The sequence below is a fragment of the Erigeron canadensis genome, chromosome 1 (genome assembly GCF_010389155.1).
Source record: "Erigeron canadensis isolate Cc75 chromosome 1, C_canadensis_v1, whole genome shotgun sequence".
NCBI classification, from domain to species: Eukaryota; Viridiplantae; Streptophyta; class Magnoliopsida; order Asterales; family Asteraceae; genus Erigeron; species Erigeron canadensis.
Genome location: NC_057761.1, coordinates 44389256 through 44408030, shown reverse-complemented (window position 1 = coordinate 44408030; position 18775 = coordinate 44389256). Strand labels below are relative to the sequence as shown.

General features: G+C 33.2%; 2 protein-coding genes across 3 annotated transcripts; one reads left to right on the top strand and one right to left on the bottom strand.

Annotated features, from left to right (window-relative positions):
- Positions 1 to 66: 66 nt before the first annotated feature.
- LOC122585739 (fatty acid amide hydrolase-like) lies at positions 67 to 10942 on the top strand. 2 transcript variants are annotated; one of them, XM_043757864.1, is made up of 20 exons: positions 67 to 230; positions 407 to 516; positions 4859 to 4919; positions 5166 to 5359; positions 5757 to 5886; positions 6023 to 6100; positions 6527 to 6674; positions 6750 to 6862; positions 7250 to 7325; positions 7418 to 7489; positions 8434 to 8479; positions 8579 to 8650; positions 8738 to 8818; positions 8914 to 9017; positions 9111 to 9203; positions 9693 to 9761; positions 9939 to 10003; positions 10070 to 10131; positions 10565 to 10660; positions 10742 to 10942. In XM_043757864.1, exons 1-20 carry the CDS (start codon positions 131 to 133, stop codon positions 10802 to 10804), a joined length of 1833 nt encoding a protein of 610 aa, XP_043613799.1. In that variant the 5' UTR covers positions 67 to 130; the 3' UTR covers positions 10805 to 10942. The 2 variants fall into 2 exon arrangements, with proteins under 2 accessions (XP_043613799.1, XP_043613798.1); XM_043757863.1 differs by having other exon boundaries at positions 8576 to 8650.
- A 281-nt stretch (positions 10943 to 11223) lies between these two features.
- On the bottom strand, positions 11224 to 16493 carry LOC122585738. The gene is made up of 3 exons (XM_043757862.1): positions 16081 to 16493; positions 15153 to 15291; positions 11224 to 11614 (listed from the first exon to the last, which is right to left on the bottom strand). Exons 1-3 carry the CDS (start codon positions 16438 to 16440, stop codon positions 11430 to 11432), a joined length of 684 nt encoding a protein of 227 aa, XP_043613797.1. The 5' UTR covers positions 16441 to 16493; the 3' UTR covers positions 11224 to 11429.
- Between the last annotated feature and the right edge of the window lie 2282 nt (positions 16494 to 18775).

Sequence of the window (18775 nt, the reverse complement as noted above, 5' to 3'; positions counted from 1 at the left end):
ACATCAAACTTACAAAGTCGATATTCTTCAGTTCTTCTTCTTCTTTCTTCTTTTTCGTCACGGGTATATATTATTTCAACAAAATCTCCCCGCTAGCTCCCTCTTAAAATTAACGTACAAAAATTAATATATGGGGCTTCTAAAGGACAAAGGTGTTGTTTACAAGCCCGTGGACGATATCGATCTTGGCCCTCACAGCAAAGAAGTCTACCTCCATGCCGACGTCAAAGGTTAGTTATCGATAATACACCATATCTTAATTTTCTTTTCTTTCAATTTCTATGTTATATACTCACGAAATTCTTTTATATAACTTAAAGTATATAATATAATAATGTACGTACATAACGATTTAGTTAATGAGGTTATATGTATGTATGTATGTAATTGTATTATATATACATAGCTCCTCGTATGGCTGGAACTCTTGCAAAAATATTTGTTTGGTTTTTGGAGTTGAAGATCATTGGTGATGCCTTGTTGTATTTCCTCAAAAAGAACAATCGAATTCAAAAGGTATGAATTCAAGTTTTGACTCTTTTTCTTTCTTTTTTTTTATTGGCAACTGTTAATTATTTTTTTATTCAAAAAAAGAACTGTTACTTATTCAAGTTAGTAATTAAACGTTAATGTCTAGATATTAACTCCGGACCTATAGAGAACTAAAATCTCCCACCTTTCATCTTACTAGACTGGAGCTCATTATTGACTATTTCGTTTTATTCTTTTAATCTCTACATTTTGTGATTAATTAAAATGTACTCGTAACATTTATGAAGAAAATGCGTATTTTCTTCAAGGGGGTTTGCTAAATACAAGATGCATAAATTATTTGTACATTTACCATGAAAATCAGGGGTGGACTTTTAATATGAAAGGTACAAGTGTTTTTTATGCATGTTAAATACAGCCTAGCATTTCCCTTTCTTCAAAGTAGTGGGCTGGCTAATTAATCGAGTAATTAATATATAGCTTAACCTACTTAATTACGTTTCTGGTTGTTGGATACTTGGATGTAAACGAAAAGTAAAAACAGTTTCATTAGTTTCCCTAATGATGCAATTTTTTAAAATTTTATATATATGATTATTGATAAAATTAACTTCTTCTAATTAAGTTGATTCTAATGGAGAATTGAATAAATTGCTTATAACATTCGGTTATCACTTAATCGGACACTAAACATTTCAGCTAATGTAATGTAAATTAAGAAGGTAGCTTAAGAAGAAATGTCATTTTTCTATATCTTGTATACAATAATGCCATTCTTGTTATGCCAATTTTTTTTGTTATGTCAATTTTTGATGCCAAAACAACGTGGTTGGCATCCACAAAGCCAAATTCCCAAAGGTTTAGATACATCTCTATTGTTAAACAAAAATACAATAAATTGAATGGATGTATATATCGTATTTTTGTACCAAACAGATGTTGACGCATCTTATTGAGTCATGACTCATTAGTGCGTTCAATCAAAGCCCACTGCTTTCACAAAACAAGTCTCATGACATCATATGAGCCGGTCTCAAACACGTATTTCTTGGCCCATTTTCCCAATTATATCGTATTCTTTCTATATTTGGAAAATGTAATTTACATTCAAAACTACTACCATAATAATTTGCATGTTTTTATAAGTTTGTATAAGATATGAGTTTTTTCAGGGGGCTGTCAAGGTTAATGTAAAAATACTAGAAAGATATCTATCACTTATTTGTCCCTGTAATATCTTTAAATGACTAGGCTCCTATGTCTTGTATGAAGTAGTTTTTAATAAATCCATATTTTATATAAAATTTAAGTTATAATTAGCTAATAATATTTTATATGTACTTTAAATTATAATATGATATTTTTTTTTCCGTTCCGGGCAACAAAATATTTTTATAATGTTTATTCAACTTTTAAACTGTCTTCGTCACTATTTGATGTACTTAGACTCTTACAATTTGTAGAACAGTGTTGTATGCATAACTTTTGCCGACACATCAACAAAAATATACCAATTGTCAAAATAGTTAAGAACTTAATCATTCAGTCAAATTTTTTTTTTTTTGACTTAATAAACAAAAATAACCGTCAATTAGTTATATTTTACTTAATACATACAGACATTCTTAATATATTCAGCAACTTAATACATTCAGCACTTAATGACTAAAAAAAGAAACATGACTATTCTATGTTTGGCATTACCATATCCTCTCGTATATGACAGCTTCAAGATCAACTATTTTATTTACATAGATAAATGTTAAGATCATAGAAAGTAGAGTTCAAACAATATAGCTCGTATGAAACAAAAAACACTAGGAGGATTTACACAAATCCTTATTCAGATATCCTATAGCTAGTTAAACTAAATTATTTTTATAAGAAGTTAACATTAGATAAAACGAACTAATTAACAAATGAAAGAAAACAAGATTTCAATATCATTTCGTAAAGACCAACAAAACAGCATATGACATCGACAAGAATAAAATGTACATTTTGGATCCATATTTTTGTTGCACGTAACATCATCAACCCCTTGTTTCTATCATTATTTATGTTTAATTATTATGAGGTTCACATTTTAAATCTTGTCATGCATTGTCATCATCAAAAATATATACAAATTTTTAGGTCAATATATCATTTCCCATACTTGTGAGTTTTGTATCAAGAGTAACAAACCTCTTATCATATTTACAACAGTTATGATTCTGTATATATAACAACTTTAAACATTATTTCCAAAAAGTATTGTATTGTAAACTTAAAAAGAAAAAAGAAAAAAAAAATGATAGATGAATAAGGTCCGGCATAACTGTTGTTAAATACGGATGTTGTTGTCATCACATACACATTTTGTATAGTCCGGTGTCAAGTCTTGCTTCTCTTATCATCACATACACATTTTGTTAAATACGGATGTTGTTGTCTTCTGGTGAAGATAAAATGGTTAACACTAATTTGAGAAAAAATATTTCACGCTAATATAACATCTAGCATCCAGCAACGATAGTTGATGCTCTTAATGATTTGAAATATGGATAATATATAATATTCGAGTATTATTTTTTTGAATATCTAAAAGAGTTCACTTGTAACAATACAAAACACATCTAACATTATTATAGAAAGTATTGTATATCTAAATTTCATATGAGCAAATAGTAGGGGTGAATATGGATTGGTTTGGTTCGGTTGATCCATTCGGTTTTTAGAAAACCCAATCCATTGGATTCGGTTTTTGTTCGGTTCAGTTTGTCGGTTTTTTAGTTCGGTTTGGATCGGTTTCGGTTTTTGTTCGGTTTTTATTATAATTTTTTTTTTAACTTTTTTGTTTATTATGTTATAAATTTAATTTTCAGTTGTTAACAAAAAAAATTATGATATAGAAATTAAAATATAAAGATGTTTTTTATCGACTAATTATATTTTTTAGGTGTTAAAATTGATATAACTTTTATAAAACGAATTGATTTTTTTGTACGTTTTCATCTAAAACATACAATTTATATAGATTTGTATACTAAAAAGACAAAAAGTTTAAATATATTAACATATTTACAAATTATAAGTAATAAATATAAATGTAATATGATATAAATATTAAATAATTAATATATAATTGATTCGGTTCAGTTCGGTTTTTGATCGGTTTTTTGGCATATGAAACCGAAACTCGAACCGATCCGTTCGGTTTTTAGAAAACCAAAACCAAACTAATGGATTTCGTTCGGTTTTCGGTTTTTTCGGTTCAGTTTTGTCGGATTTTTTCGGTTTTTGGTTTTCCGGTTCGGTTTTTGCTCACCCATATGAGCAACATTTGACATATTTTTACCAATCATCGATGAATTGTTATATGATGGAATTTGAGACTGGGAAGTCTTAGGTTCAAATCCCGATGTGAGCAAAATACTCACAGAAATGGAGACATGGGTTTTCCTATCATAGGTTTCCTCAGAAACTAAGGCATGCCGCTGAGACCAAATGTGTTGTTTTGAAAAAAAAAACATTTGGCATATTTTATATACCTACCTTTTACCTAAAAAATGGACATATTTTAAAGGAACTATTACTTGTATATTAAACTAACTATAACAAAATGTCTATATTACGTAAAGATAATGAACTTTCAAATTTTGGTTATTAAATATACTGGATATATGTAGCAACCATATAAGTTGTCACGTGTAAGTTTTTGATTGGTCAGATATATTTAATAATCGGGATTTAAAAGTTCATTACATGACATAGACATTATACAAGATTTTTACTTTATATTTACTTTATATAAACATTTGATCATAGTTATAATCCCTATTTTAAATACCACATTACTCTTCTCGAATAATCAAAACAATATATGGTTACCAATAAGCCTTTGCCGAAACGGTTATTTTCATTTTTTTAGTACGGAGATAAATACAGACAAATTTATATCACAAGATAAACAATATAATTACAGGCGAAAGAAGACGACATAATGACATAATGACTTAGTGGTGTTTCTTTACCGTCTTTATAAAAAGATGTCACGATTTAATCAAAAATATTTAATTACCAAATGTGTTTGTTTTTTTTTTTATTTAATAAACAAAAAATAACTACATTAACTTAATCTATACAAACATTATTTATCCATCGGTCACTTTATTAATTAAGTCACTTGATTCAACAAAACTGAGCATACACATGAAAATATGAATTGGTACAACTACCTATTAACAAATATTCAGGTGATTGTACGTCAATCCTTGAGCCTTTTGTCAGTTATACATACTTTTTCATCAGAAGATAGAAAGAATATAATAACATTACTTGATAGTCACTATCCATCTAAATTTTGGATTACGGTTTTTTGCAGCTTGTTTCATTTGCAGTTTTGGAAGATTTACCTCTATATGTTCCTTTACATCCTTATGAAGGTCAGATTCGTGGTTCGTGTCATCAGATAAAAGATCTTGATTAATCTTTTCAACCTTTGAGTTTGGGATTGTTCCATTACATTATCACCATTCACCTATAGCTACAAACCGTACAGTATTTTACTTACAAGCAAAACAACTTTAAGTAAAGAAACTTTTTTTACCTTTAAAGTTAATCCTACACTAAAGGCACAGATGAAGTAACTAAATAATTAACATAAAAATGAAATATATTCATTATTGCAGATGTTAAACAAGATGAAAATTCAAAATGCCTGGACTCTAATTTATCACCAGCAGAACAAGTTCAAGAGGCCAAAGACTGTTTAGAATCTTCAAAAACGACACTCAAAGATTCAATATCAGATAACAGTTTCCGTCGCTACACGATAATGGATTATTCAAAAGCATATACATCACGAGAGATAACTCCTCTCATGGTATGTTGACGTTTCTTGAGATTAAAAGTTTTACTTGGTGGCAATTTCGACCCATTTACTCATGAATGAGTCAATTCGAGTTATGCTTTATCTCAAACGGGTCAATATGGTAAAATGATGTTAAATATTTAGCTGAAAAACAGGTCGTAGGGGGCGAAAGTCGACCAAAGTGTATTTGAGAATTGAAATGCATAAGCCCCCTAAATTATTATGGAAAAACTATATTTATAAAGAAACAATATAACTTTGTAATCACATCCAGAACAAAAAGTGTTTTAAATCAACCCAATCCAACCAGTACAAAAGACCTATTACCCAACCCGCCCATTTTACCATCTCTAGTTGTACACCTGAGCGATTTTGGTTTTCTCAACTTGTTAATTCTTCATAATAAAAGGTTTCAGAGCGTTTAGTATCTGCGATCTTGCAATCTTCAGCTCCAGGGATGGGTATGTCATTCTTCATTAACTATGAATCTAATCATATTCTAAAGCAAGCTACTGAGTCAACTCTTCGGTACGAGAGAGGTAAACAATGGCATCATACAAACATTCCTGCTTTTAATACTTGGAGATTCTAGCTTATTCTTTATCAGAAAACACTCAAAAGAGAGAAGTAAATGAAAAGTTACCTGCCAAATCATTATCACTTTCATATATACAGGAGAACCAATTTCAGTTCTAGACGGAGTTCCAATTGCTATCAAGGACGAAATAGACTGTATGCCATATCCAACCACGGGTAATACAAGTTACAACTATCAGCTTTCTAGGAATAGGTGACAATTCCGAACCATAAAGTTATGAATGGATCAAGGATTTATGGTTTAGGGCTAATGCGTTAAATTAAAAAAAAAAAGTTATTAAAGAGGAAACATGTCATGATGTCAATGAGCCAAACGGTTTGAATGCCCGCCCACAAAAATCCTTTCTATGATTACAGTTGTACTTTCAAAACAAAAAGTGATTATTATTGCGCTAGTACTCTTATTATAATTATATATCGCACAAACTAATCATTAAAGAATATCTGGCATCCTGCACAAAATTCAGCAAACTTCCAACCCGACATCTATCATCCAATTACCTGTCCCGCCCAATGTTTTGCTACCTCTATTATTACTTTTGTGATATTTAAGGTTCTACACAACACAATCGTTTGTTGCAGGAGGCACTAGGTGGTTGCATAAGGTAAGAGCTTGTAACGAAGATGCTTGTTGTGTAAAGCGCCTAAGGTCATGTGGCGCCATACTTATAGGGAAAACAAATATGCATGAACTTGGTGCAGGAACCAGTGGAATAAACCCACATTATGGGTAAAAGATCTTGCTTCCCTTTGTACACCTTGGGTATTCATAAAAACAACTATTTTTTTATCTTCACCATTGCAGGACATCGCGAAATCCATATGACCCCAAACGAATCTCTGGTGGTTCATCTAGCGGATCTGCTGCTTCTGTATGTGCAGGGCTATGCCCAGTAGCCCTTGGTGTTGACGGGGGAGGTATGTAGATGTTTAGAACTTACACATTTATTAACAGCCAATATTGTTGCGACCTAGATGTGGATATGTTCTATCTCAGATAGGTTGAAAGTAGCCAAAGATAATTCATATGAATATGGTCTGGTATATCACTTAATTTTTGTACTTGGGTATTAAAATTGTAACAGAATTGATTCGTAACCATAAGTTCATAACTTACACCTTGATTGTTAATAAGAAAAAGTAAAAAAGTGGCCACTAGAAGTGTTTGTGGTTTTTACAGCCTAACCCACGACTGTTTCGAATACTAAACCTCCCATTTTGCCATCTCTACCACCTATCAGTATTTACCACACGAGAATATGTGGACCAGATAGATACCAAAGTAACAGGGATCTGATTGTTTAGGATCTGTGAGAATGCCTGCTGCTCTTTGTGGTATTGTTGGATTAAAGCCATCCTTTGGCCGCATACCACACTCTGGGTCAGTACTATAATTTGAACAAACCTCCCTGTACCATACAATATATAGTATATCTAACTGATGATCTTAGGTGTTAATCCTTTCTTTTCCAGGGTTATTCCTTTGAACTGGACAGTTGGAATGGTTGGGGTACTAGCCGGCACAGTTGAGGATTCTATGATCACGTAAGCATCACTATTCATAACTTATTGTAGGTGGCAAAATGGACATGGTGGGTAATCGGTCAAAATGGGTCAGGTTGGATTGGTTTGACAGTGTTTGCCCAAAATTATGGTATATAATTAGTTTGTTCGCGTAATCATAGTGATGAAATCATAAGAAAATCATAGTAACAAAATCATAAGCAAATCATAGTAATAAAATAATAAGCTACACTTTAAAATAGTAACACATTACTCTTTAGCGCTTGTTTTTTACCCATTTGACTCTTAATACTTAACCAGATCAACCTATACATATTCAAATGGGTCAAAAATGTAACCTCTACTATCTACTCTCCCGTTAAGCCAAAAATTTAAAGTCATTCCATTGAAAGTTCTGTAATATATCACCTTGTTGGTTCTACTATTTGCAAATGGCTTCATTGTAGTAAATCACCTCTGTAGTAAAACACAAGGAGGTTATCTAGGGTCCATTAAGTCTCTCACATGCATTGCACGTGAGGGTATTATGGTCTTTTTAATTTTCATAGCAACCATCTGTGTACTTTACTTTCAATAAATAAATATTTAATACAATAAAATCATTAATACTAATTTAAAATTTTAAGCTAAGTTGAAATCAAACCCAACGCCAAAATTAAATTCAAATCAAGTCTGAGGCCATTTCAACCTAAATCATCTTTTTCCTGTTTTCTTATTTATCATCTGATCTTTTTTTTTTCAAATTTAAATCTGCAATTATATCGTTAACTAAATCATCTATAATTATATCTATAACTAAATCATTTATATCCATTCTTTCATATTGATTGGTTTGCAATTAGAGGCTCAAATTTTGAACTGAGTCTAGGATTTACATTTTGAACCAATATTGAAAATTTCAAACCCTAACTAATTGTTTGTTCGATCTGTGTGATTTACTCAAAGTTCTATCATTTTTCTGTTAGTTATGCTGCAATGAGTGGAAATGCTGAAACACATCAACCTACTATGGTATCTATTCTACACTACTCTCTCCATACTCTCTCCAGAAAAAATTCTATTCCTTGACAACCTAAATTTGGAGTTATTTTTCCTTGTTAAATTCAGCAGCCTAAACTGTATCTGCCAATTCTAAAGCCTTATAGTCAGATGTCTAGTATCACGCTTGCTAAATCCAAAGAGGTTCTCACCACCACTCTGTTAACTATATTCTTTTGCTTAAACTATATTCTAATGCTAACATAAGAACTTCTGCTCTTTATATACCAGTGGTTTAACGACTGCAGTGATGACATAAGAATCTCCTGTTTAAGTGCTCTGGATAATCTTCATACATGCTACGGATGGCAGGTACATAGATTGACTCTTCACAAAACATCATCCTTTGACATACAAAAAAGGTCATACTAAATTGAGAATCTCTTCTTTTGTCCTATTTCTACAAGACTGTGGAAGTGACTATACCAGATATAGAGGTGATGCGGCTGGCACATTATGTAACTATTGGAGCAGAATGTTCAACTTCTCTTGGTCATTATTTGGAAAATATGTACGTACCTCAAGCACGTCAAGAACTGCTTATATATACAATTATAGAATATAAAATACCTGTTGCTGAACTTTTGAAGGAAAATTTAAACAGTAACAAGTCAGAATCAGGGTCAGATGTAAGAGTAGCACTATCTGTATATGGAGCTTTCAACAGTAGGGATTACTTGAATGCGCAACGGATAAGGTATAGCCCATGAATTGATCAAGCGTTCTATTTTCACAGTTTCACATAATAGACAAAGGGTGATCTAGGTACAACAAAGTTCCTCGGTTTTGGAAAGGTTGGCATCTTGGTGATGAAAGGCTCTGTACAGAGTCTGTCACTTGCATTTCATCCCATATATTATCACTAAAGCAATTACTTTTTAATCATATTCAGTGAGAAAACCAAAGAAAACTATTTTCCTACCATCTAACTCTAAAAACTAGAAGTGGCAAGTTCGGCAGGCTGGCCGGTAGGTCAATAAGGGTTTGAGCTGAATTTAATGACTTTGGGAAATTTTCAATCTGTTCAATCCATTTGACTCGTTCCCTCTTTAGCTGAACTTTCAGTTTGACCCGTTTGAGATAAAACACAGCCCAAATCAACTCATTTATAATCATAACTAAATGGGTTGAAATCACATGTAATATTAAACCTCGCAAAATAAACCCTGGTACCTTTGCCTTGCAGGAACCGTCAAATGAAGATTCATGAAAGGATATTCACAATGGCAGATGTCATCGTCACACCTACAGTCGGGTATAATCATTCTATCTAGATTCTATCTACTTCTGGTCCATATACAAAGGTCCAAACTCTATGCACCAGAAGCGATAAACCACATCTTATAAAGATGATGAAATTCATCAAGCTGACTTTAAGAAGCATTAGTATTGCATGCTTAACATCACAAATTGACTTCTTTCTTCTTGCCAGTGTGACAGCATACGAAATAAAAGATGATGCTCAAGAAACCGGTGAATTGGACTACATAAATGGAGGTATGAAGTTATATTTCATTATCATCGTATATCTTGGTTTTTGACTTCAACTGTTCTTTCTTTCAGCTGCACTTGTACGATATTCTATAAGTGGAAACTTTTTGGGGTTGCCGGCTGTGACTGTTCCGGTATGCTTTACTAAGTCTAAACAGTTATTCGTAGAGGGGGTGGATTCCGCATGTTGGGTAACACCGCAACGGGGTCCATACAGGTTTGGGTCAGAACGAAACTGTTTGGCATGAGTCAGAGAGTCAGGTTTTATTAAGCAACCTTTGTCCCAAAAAATATTGGAAAAATATAACCAATTAGTGTTCAAATAAGATTATAAGAATAATATTATTTCAATAACAATTCATCTATGGAGGGAAAAAACGAATATGGAGATTTAATGCATTAAAAATACACTATGGGCGACTTTATCCGTTTGATATGTTCCGCTCATTTGACTTGTACCTTCCTAAAATAATGTATCAAAAATGCCATCTCTAGTTATTCAGTTGTTTTGAGGGTCTTGGAAACATACTTTCTTAGTCTAAGATGACTTCTAAATGTTCTTGGTAGATCGGATATGACAAACTTGGATTGCCCATTGGCATTCAATTTATTGGGAAGCCTTGGTCTGAAGCATTGTTGATCCAGATTGCTTACGCAATGGAGGTTAGTCGACATACTCTTCATTTTGGAAATATGATGATTATGCATTAAAACGTTAACACCAAACTGAAATGGTTTTTGCAGGCCTTGTGCAAGGCAGAATACAAGAAGCCTAAAGTTTACTATGATCTACTAACTAAGAGCTGATTGCATTACAGATCAACTACTTACAGCAATTTCTATGCAAAACTGCAGAATAACTTTTTCTTTCGATACATTATTAGAATAATGTAAAGGTTAAGTCGCACCTTTTTTCAATATGATATCCTAGATAGTTTTTAAGTACTCCACAATGCAGCTTAACTGGCAACTTTGCTAATTTCAAGGCAATTATGGTATTATTGTCCCCCGGAGTTTTTCCTACCAAAGAAACTCATCGTATGCCTTACTAGGACATTTATTACTCTAGCCTCGTAGTCATAGAGCCGATTTAACTCTTTCAAGGGGTTATCCAAGATAAAATGTAGGTAACAGTTTTAGGCTTTTAGCAGTGATACAGTATTGGTAAAATGGGAAGGTCGGCTGGGTTGGGTAACAAAACAAAACAGGTCATTGTTAATAATTAATTTAAAGAATGGGATTCAAGGACTTTAATATATTGCAGAAAAATAGGTAGTATAAAGTATACATGTATATTATTCTAGGCTTCATGTTCTTGTATCAAATAAATATATATCTGCTTACGAGTAACCTCATTTGCTTCAAGAAAAGAGTAAGTAAATGTACAACACTAAGAAGATAACTGTTGGATTTTTGTACCGTGCGGATCACCTTAAGAAAGAGTGAAAAAATCTTGCAAAGACCGAACCAAACTTGGAGGCCAATGCTTTGTATCTTTTACATATCCAAGATCCGTGTATTTTGGATCGAGAAGAGTTGCTATAGCGAACTGGTTTTCAGCAAGCACCGATGCATGCTTATCGGAATATAACGCTGCCGCTAGAGCTGCATGCACTTCTGCATAAAAAAAGAACACACATGCATAAGCGTAACATTAATACCCACAGAATACACATGGATCTATTTATGCAAAATGCATATATACATGTACATGTACGTGAAGCAACGAAATACTGCAACCTACATATGGCCAAAAATGGATAAACCAAAGCCAACTATGTGAACCCTATAGGCCTGTAGTTCTCTTATACAAAGTAAATCTTACTTCATTGTTTCCAATGCTGTCAATATTTGCTCTACCTCCTTTTCTTAATTTTATCTCAGAAGAAGCCTCCTAAATTAAGTGATGAATTTAAAGGTCTACATTTGAGTTCCTCAATCGATGCCAAAACTATTGTTCATCATAGGTGGCAATATGGACCCATTCACAGATATCTGGATCAATTAAGGTTGGATTTTATCGCTAATGCTTCAGATAGCTAAACTTTTAGATTGTAACTATAATCAATGTTGGGTTTGAAGGCCTTTGGGCCTGTTTTGGCCTTAGGGTCGGTTTTTAAACCCTAATCTGTTATCTATATATTCTGGTCATTGTAATTGTAATTTTTTGGACTTGTACTGAGCTGCATTGGATTAGTTCAATATTTTATTTTTCTGTTTTTGCTTCATCTGTGCAACCCGATTGTTCCTAATAAGAGGCAATCAGAGCCAGGCTAGGTTAGTTTAATTCGGTTCTAGCTCTGTTCGTGGCTCTAATTTATTTCTTACAGCTGTCAAACAGCCAGGGCTGCTGTTCAGATCTGTTCAAGCTGTGGTACATGCTGTTTGATTCGCGCTTAAGGGGCAGTCTTGCCACTTTGTTCGCTGATTTTCTCTCAGTCATCAGCCGACACCTGCTGCCGCCTACAGCCATCGCATTTAGGGTTTCACGGCCCTTGTTCGCTGCTGAATTGTTACTGAACAGCCGTCGCCTACACCTGCTGTTCGCTGCTGAATTCCTGATTCAATCAGCCTTGTTGCAGCCTTCAACCGCCACTGTCTCACCACCACCAGCCGCCTGTTGAAGCTGCTTTAGCCGCTGCCGCTGCCAACCGCTGCCACCAAGTGGAACCTGCTTGGATCTGAAATCTGTTCAAATAAACCCGATTGAGTTGCTCTGTTCCGGTGTATTGATTACTTTTTTATTAGGGTTTCTGAATTTTTTGGGGTTTTTGGTGTTGATTAATTGATTGGAAGAGTGTTTGGTTGTTGTTATTGGTTTTAATCTTGTCTGATTCTCGTTGACGGGTGTTAATCAACTAAGTTGAAGCCTGGTAACTTTGGTTGTTTATTTCTTCGTTTGTCATTATGGCTGAAGACAAGAAATTTGTGATTAAAAAGTTTGACGGTTTGGATTTTAGTTGGTGGAAGACGTAGATTGAAGCATTACTTGGTCAAAGGGATCTGGACATGGTTCTTGGTAAAAAACCGGAGAAGATGGATAAACAACAGGATGCTCTATGGGATACAAAGGATAAGAAAGCCAGAGGGGTTATTAAATTGAGTTTGACGAGAAATGTGGCTTACAACATCATGTATGAAACCACTGCAAGTGGTATGATGTCAGCGTTGTTAGATATGTATGAGAAACCGTATCCTGCTAAGTCAAATATGTATGAGAAACTTTTTGCGGCTAACAAGGTATTCCTGATGAGAGAGTTGTTTACCATGAGAACGAAGGAAGGGAGCTCAGTGACCGAGCACATTAACAAATTGAACTCTATCTTGTCCAGATTGTCTTCTGTTAAGATGGAGTTTGATGATGAGACTAAGGTTGTACTATTGCTATCTTTATTGACTGATAGTTGGTCCAGGACAGTGAGAGCTGTTGCTAACTTGGTAAGAACAGACGGGATAACATTTGAAAAGCTTCGGGATTTGGTGTTGGGTGAAGACGTCCGCCGGAGAGGTACTCAATCGGGATCTTCTTCTGAGATGTTGCATGTTGGTAAATAGGGGAATAGCATGAATGGTGGCAAGGGTCGTGGTAGGAGTTCGTCTAGAGCTCGGCCGAGCGTGCGTTGTTGGAATTGCAACGATACAAGGCATTATAGGAGTTTGTGTCCCCATAAGAAGAACTCTAATCAAGGTTTGAATTCTACTTCTAAAAGTGTTTCTGATTCTGAAGATGATGGTGATGCATTGGTACTTAGGAGTGTGGAATCTTGGGTCATGGATTCTAGTGTCAGTTCATGCCACCCACAGTGTTGATTGCATGCGGAATGTTAGAATAGGCAATTTTGGTAAGGTTAGGCTTGGAAATAGTAAGGTTCTTAGTGAGACTGACATGGGTAATGTTGACTTGGATACTTATTTCGATATTACCAGGAATTTACTTAACGTGAAGGTCGTTCCGTAAATTGAAAGTTGAAACAACAAACAAGTTTTATTCTCTGTTGGGCAATTGGATGATCAAGGTTTTGATGCGAAATTTGGTGAAGAAAAATTAACTATGCTAAGAAAACATCGATTTATTGCTAAGGGTTTCAAGAGAAGATCATTGTATCTTGTTCTTGTTCCGTATGGGGAAGTGATAACCCCTTTTGAGTCGAACGCCAAAATTGGGCTCGCCTATTCGGTAGTTAAACGAGTTCAGTCGACAACAAAGAAATATGGGACTCTAGGTAATCGGCTTGAGTTAGTTCGGAAGTCTGAACATGTACGGGAGTTTTGTGACAATGGGAGTTACTCGACACAATCTAGAATTCTACGTTGGGTTTGAAAGACTCGAGTTCCTCTGAGAAATACTGAATCTATTTTGTAGGAGTCAGATTGGAATAAGGATGTGAAACTAAGGTTTGTAAAGACCGCCAAGGCCCAGCGAGGTCCTCTGTTTAATGAGTGGGGATCCACTGCAACTAAGTGTACTATGGTTGGAAGTTTTGTTCGTTGAGTTGCACCTATACTTATGTTCCGTGTGTTTTGGGATTAGTGTTTGCTGAAGATTAGAATTGTTGTATACTTGCTAGTGACTTGTTTTTCGCAAGGCCTTCAAGTGGAAAATTGTTGGGTTTGAAGGGCTTTGGGTCTGTTTTGGCCTTAGGGTCATTTTTAGTGTTTCAATAGCCTTTTTTAGGTTTTCTTGTTCACCAAGTTTTAAACCCTAATCTGTTATGTATATATATTTTGGTCATTGTACTTGTAATTCTTGGAGTTGTACTGAGCTAATAAAATCCCTAGTTACAGTCGTGGATTATTTTTCTGTTCCTAACATTCAAATCATGTCACATGGTCTAAATGTACCCAAACTGTAGGCAAATGCACAAACCCTCATTAATCATGTTGATAAACAAACATAACTATCATCATAATTACCTTCTGTACTGAAAAGAAAAAAAAAAGTGTCTGGTCAAAGCAACCCTCCCCTCCCAATTTGACCCGTACTGAAGATTACCCATTTTAACGTGCTACGCACGCTTAACATGCCCATTTTGTGCCCTCTTATCATATTCGAATGCTTAGAAGGGCTCATAGGTGATTCTGTGAGCAAGTTATTAACTGAATGAGTGAAACAAAACTAAAAAGAAAAACAGCAAACACAAGTTTCATAGATTACCTGGACTGCCTTTTAAGGAAATTGAAACATCCTCCATTTCTGCTATTGCTTCATTTTTGTCCCCAACCTCATACAAAGCTAACGCTCTACCAACTCTTGCATACTCTGAAAGAGCAAAGTCTTTGTATTCTCTAACAACCTGACATTATAAAATTTAACAATGTCTTAGTACATGTTTTAGGAAAATGTTCAACTACTTGTTAAGAATCTACACTTCAAGAAATACATATGAAGGTATCTTGTGCACCCTTTAACTACTTGTTGTGATGATATGATAGTGAGCAAATTGTTAATTCTAATGTGGAAAAAGGAAGTGTCACAATCATAACGAAGACATGATTCTCAAAACTAAGACGATCTATCTTTCATCTAAAAGAAGGTGTAAAATAGATTACTTTATTAAAATAGACATTCTTTTCATATGTCATCAAGTAAGTTGTGCACTCAACTTTCTTGTACAGATGGGAGTGTGAGCTGAGGTTATGCCTTTATGTCATAATATAAAAACACAATATAATATATCCAAACAGATACAACAATTCATATCTTGAAAGTTATGATTGTTGATTCTGATATATGTTTTTCTAACAAGTTAAAAACTTTTTAATCCTTGGGCATCCGATTTTGTCAAATGCCTTAAAGTTTATAAAAATCAATGTCAAGCACGATTAGACCTATTGTCGATTAAACTAAATCCACATTTTCATTTCCTATTCGACCCATTATCAACATTTCAAGATTTGGGTACTTGACATATCATACAATATATCTGACCCATATCAATACATATATCCATATCTAAAGATGACTAAAGCACAAAAAAATGTTACCTTTCTAAGTTCTAACAGTTGGGTATAACAGTAATGAAAATATATATATAGATATATAAAAGAATATATATGAGTATGCAATATATATATATGTATACCTGAGTGAAGTATTGAAGAGCTTGGACATAATCACCCTGAGCCTGAAATTCTCTTCCTTTTTCAAGAAGTTCAACAGCTTCAGCGACTCTACGGGTGACCTCCGTACTCGCCGCTTTCTCGGCATCCGTAAGCGGGTCGAAAACAGAGGCACCCGCAACACCTGAACTACTAAACTGAAGTGAAAATGGGATAGAAAGCAACAGTAATTGCCTTCTTTTAACTGTGAATTGGGGTTTAGATAATGATGAAGAGACTATAACGATGAATGGGTTTTTCTTGATGTTAGTGATTAGGGTTTTGGTGGAGGGGTTAGGAAGAAGATGTGATATTATTGGTTGCCTGCAACTACAAGAACCCATTGTTTGTTGGGTTTTTTTGTTTTTGTTTTTTTTGGGGAGATTACAGTCTCTTTGTGTTTTTTATCTTTTAAATTTTTTTTTTCTAAACATGTTTCTTAACGGGTTTGAACCAATTCCAATGGTTAATGGGTTTCGGGTTAGAGACTATGTACAATTTCGGATGCCCAAAAATAATTTAGAAACAATCAAGAAGAACAATTTTGGATGGCCATTTTTCCAAACACCAACGTATTTGATAGGGAAAATTTAAATTAATAAAATGGAGCAGAAAAATGAAATTGATAGGGAAAATTTAAATTAATAAAATGGAGCAGAAAAATGAAATTGATGACAAATTTAATGATTTCCTTTATAAAAAATTAATCCGAGAAATAAACAAAAAAAAGATTTTTTACAAAAATGAAAGTAATAATAATTACAATAATCTAAAAAAACTTTGTACAGTTATCTTTTTGTTTATTTATAGTTCATAATGAAAATGATATTATGAAACAAATACATCAATATTATTATTTTCATTAAAGTGACCAAGTGGGGTGTTTGGACTTTGGAAACGGCTTTTTGAGAAGCAAAACAAGTTGGTTCTTTAAAAAATGGTTCTTTATCTCTTCAATAGGCTCTTCGATCTAATTCCAGAATTTTCTTCTTCTTCAACAGCTGCAACTTTATCTTCTAGATCTAATTCCAAAAGCTTTTAGTTTTTTTTTTTTAATTTATTCGGATTCTTTTTCAATATTTTCTTCGATCTCTTGTTGTGAAGGTTGGGATCAAATGATCGATGTTGTTTAATGTGGGGGTTGGTTCTTCTTGTTGTGATTAATTAGATGTTTGTTCATCCATAGCAACGGGTGGTTGTCCTTCTTAGACGACGGATGACAACGAGGATGTCAGAGGAATAAATGAAAAGTCGATCGGGAAAAAGAAGCAGGTGATGGGGGTTGTTCTTCAACATACACCCTTCTTATATTAATCTATTGAAAAAGTAAACATTTTCTATATAAAATGAACGGGGAAATTGATTTCATTAAAAAAATGAGAGGAAATGGGGAAAATGAAAATACAAATGAGCTCTTTTATCAGATAATTGCAATTTCTCTGTGTACCATTTTCTCGGACCAACCAAACAAATGAAATGATATCATTTCCATTTCTCTCATCTCATTTCTTTTACCAAACACACCCTGAAGGAATCCGAATTCTTAAAGCCTAATGGTCCGGAAGATAATTATTACTCTTCCAGTTTTCTATTCCCATTTTAACTGTTCCAATTTAACTGTCAAAGTTTTTTGTATTCGAATTTAACTATAAATATTTTTCTTTGTATTATATAGCAGTTTATGCAAACTATTCAATGAAAAATACATATAAAACTCAATCTATATGTATAATTTATATCAACTATTATACAACGCAATCAAAATATTTACGATCAAAAATAAAATTAAAAGACTAAAAAAATGGGACAGAGGAAATATGAGTTAGTAACCCAAATTGTGTTGTATTCATTTTCATTACAAGGATAAAGGCATTACATAATATTAATATTAATAGTTTTTTTTTTATGACGCCAATAATGTATTATGGTATTCGAATTTTTATGTATATGTAAGTGTGTACTGAAATGATGTTTCTTGAAATGTGAAAAGAGAGATAAAGGTAATGATAGTTGAAAGTGAAAAGATTGAAAGATAAATATCTATTACTGGTATATGAATTGAAAATGAATTTATTAGTAAAAATAATGTAGATATAACACTAATGTGGCGGCGATGAAAAAGTATAGAGAGAAACTTAAGTAACTAAAATTAAACATTTGACTTTGTTTGTTATTAATTTAGATAGTTGACTTGAATTAATGGAATTAAAATGATAAGTTTATTTAGACATGAAAAATGAGAGAGAGACCTACTTTCTTAAACCTAAAAATAGGCCTAATCTCAATATAATGCCACCTGTACCAATTTTGAAAACCCAAAACTCTTTTAACGTAATTCCGATTATATCCTTGAATTAATTAAAGATTTATTAACCTATCTCAGTATCCCTTTTTGTTTTCCGGTAAACACTTTACATCTCTTACATCTCAATATTTAATTCTTTTTTAATTGTTAATTGTGGTGTTCGACGAGATGACTATTTGATTTTATTAAATGCAAGCTAATTATATGTATAGTATTGATTTACAGTGACTCTTTTGGTTTATGGCATAACTTTTTATACATTCGAAAATGATTTCCAGATAATCGATGTATAAGAATGATAAGACATCAATTTTGAATATATTTTATAAATAAATAAATAACTTATGAGAATGTGTATATATATAATACTAGTT